This window comes from Myripristis murdjan, chromosome 9 (genome assembly GCF_902150065.1).
Source record: "Myripristis murdjan chromosome 9, fMyrMur1.1, whole genome shotgun sequence".
NCBI classification, from domain to species: domain Eukaryota; kingdom Metazoa; phylum Chordata; class Actinopteri; order Holocentriformes; family Holocentridae; genus Myripristis; species Myripristis murdjan.
This window is the reverse complement of record NC_043988.1, coordinates 38,206,410-38,208,909: the sequence shown is the minus strand read 5'-3', so window position 1 is coordinate 38,208,909 and position 2,500 is coordinate 38,206,410. Positions and strand designations below refer to the sequence as shown.

The following is a 2,500-nucleotide window of genomic DNA, read 5'->3' as shown; positions in this document are numbered from 1 at the left end:
TGGAGCTCCACCCCCAGCGACCACCCTCACTAACGAAGGAGCTTCCTCTGGTTCTGCTGCAGCAGATGCAGCTCTGCCCGCTCAATCAGTTCCGACCAGTCAAGATGTTGATGCTGAGTCTCCTCCCACTGACAGTTTGGTAGCTCCACCCACTGCAGGAGCTGACCTGACTCCTCCCACTGTTACTCCAGAGTCCTTCTCCTTCAGGCGCCCAGGCAGCTCCACAGATGGAGCGTGGCCTGATATAGCTCCTACTGCCCCTCCTTCTCTTCCTACAGATGCTTCTCAATCAGACACATTAGCACCTCCTCCTCTTGTTTTGGCTCCTGATGCTCCTCCTCCAGCTCCTGAAGCTCCACCTTCAGCTCCTGATGCTCCTCCTTCAGCTCCTGATGCTCTGCCTCCAGCCCTTGAGGCTCCTCCTGATGCTCCTGAAGCTCCACCTCCAGCGCAGGAAGCTCCTCCTGATGCTCCTGATGCTCCTGAAGCTCCGTCTCCAGCGCAGGAAGCTCCCCCTGATGCTCCTGAAGCTCCGTCTACAGCGCAGGAAGCTCCTCCTGATGCTCCTGAAGCTCCGTCTCCAGCTCAGGAATCTCCTCCTGATGTTTCTGAAGCTCCTCCTTCAGTTACTGATGCTCCGCCTCCAGCTCTTGATGCTTGGCCTCCAGCCCCTGATGTCATACTGGACTTGAGCCCCAGCCCTCCAGATCAACCAGACTCTGGACTGGACCTTCCAGCAGCGCCTGGCAGTGGGCCTGCTGGAGATCCTGGTTACCTTCCAGATGTTTCTGCGGGGTCTGTTGACTCTCCTGGACTGGATTCACTTGATCCTGGAGTAGACTCCGTCTCTGCAGAAGAAACCGGCATTACTGGACTGGACTCTGACTCCACTGGAACCGCTCTTCCTGGACCAGATCCTGAAAGCCCTGGTCTGGACTCTGATCGTGGAGAAGCTTATTCTTCTCCTTCAGCAGCTCTGACAGAAGGGAAATCTTCTGTAGAGGATTCAACACCCAGCAGAGCAGCCAAGTCTGGAGGAAGAGAGGGAGAAAACATCCAGTTAAAACAAGAGAAGGACGTGGAGAGAAGGGGCGAAAAAGGTATGAAAAGAGGATATGATGCTGTTTGGAGATTGGTAGCATCCTCAGAAATTCACAGCAAGAATACATCACTTCCAGTTTGTTAAGTGCTTTGAGCAGTGGCACTCAACCTGTCCTGTAACTCCTCCTGCCCTGCAAGTTTTTGCTCAAACTCTTACTCATGCACACCTGGTCCAGATAAGTGCTTCATGCTAATTGGTGGAATCAGGGCGTGCATGAAGGTGCATGGCCCTTAACTGGAGCAGATGTGAAATAGAGTAGAGGCTACAAAAACTTGTCAGACAGGACATCCTTAAGGGCTGGGTTAGATTAACTGCTGGATGTGATTAAAATGGTGGATATATTTTCAGCTGTAGCAGCGCTTCTGTTTCTCCATGTCATTGTAATATGGGACTGGAGCGCCGCTGTGTGGCGATGTACTGAACCTGCAGGAAGTGACCGTTTGTAGCAATGGTCTGTTGTTCATAGCATTATTCAGAACTGAGTATTTCCATAGAGTTTTGTAAGAAGCAGCTTGAGTGCAGCAGCATCTTTTTGTGAATGAACCCCATCAGATATGATCCAGACGTTCAAGATACATGAAGCCACCAGGTGTGAAGAAATTAATGCAACAAACCACCATAGAAGCAAACTGGTGGTTCAGCTGTCATTTCTCCATTCAGTGGTCTGTGACCTACTTCTCAGCAGAAATACAGTGTTAATTGAAATGAAAAAAATATTTTTTCCCTCCTCTCTGTCTGGCCTCTGATGCTTCAGCCTCTGAAAAGGAGAAGAAAGAGGAGGGCAAAAATGAAAAAAATGACAAAAGTTATGAGAAAAAAGGTAAACATAACAAGATCCACAACAGTAGTAATAACAGTAGTAATACCAGCAGTAGTGTTAGTAATATAGCATTGATTAATGCTTTGACGAGCAGCAGTAATAGTCTCAGTATAGTAGTAACAGCATTTGCTCCTCATGAGGAGTCAGCTCCTCCAGCAGCTGATCAGTCTCATCTGATTGGTCGCTGTGTAGCAGGGCTCACATCTGATTGCTAATTGAGGTAGTGCTGACTCCTGACTCTAGCTGCTGATTGGCTGTTACCATGGTTACGTGCTGTACTTTGTGTCCTAAGCAACCCAGAAGATTCTCATTCCAGGAGGTCCAAAGTTCAGCCAACTGTCCAAAATCGCCTACGTCAGCTTCCAGGGTAAGACCATCTGGCCCCACCCCCTTGTGCACTTGGCCACTCCCCCGTCCACTTGACCCCTCCCCCTTTACAATTGGCCCCTCCCCTTAAGTGATTCCTCCCCCCAGGTTTTTCCACCTTTCAAATGGCTTGCTAGATATTTCCCATCAGCCCCCTGGGTTTGAATGCTGTTCTGGGCAGTGGTTGGCTGAGGCAGGTCCAGTCACCTTCC

The 2,500-nt window shown here is 50.0% G+C and overlaps 1 protein-coding gene across 1 annotated transcript in view; it reads left to right on the top strand.

Annotated features, from left to right (window-relative positions):
• LOC115365040 (mucin-2-like) overlaps positions 1–2,500 on the top strand; it is a 17,386-nt gene that overhangs the window by 11,525 nt on the left and 3,361 nt on the right. Inside the window, exons 8-9 of the mRNA XM_030059752.1 lie at positions 1–1,100; positions 2,215–2,289. The exon at positions 1–1,100 is cut by the window's left edge and continues 1,138 nt beyond it. Coding sequence (XP_029915612.1) covers positions 1–1,100; positions 2,215–2,289 — 1,175 coding nt within the window. The remainder of the gene's footprint in view (positions 1,101–2,214; positions 2,290–2,500) is intronic.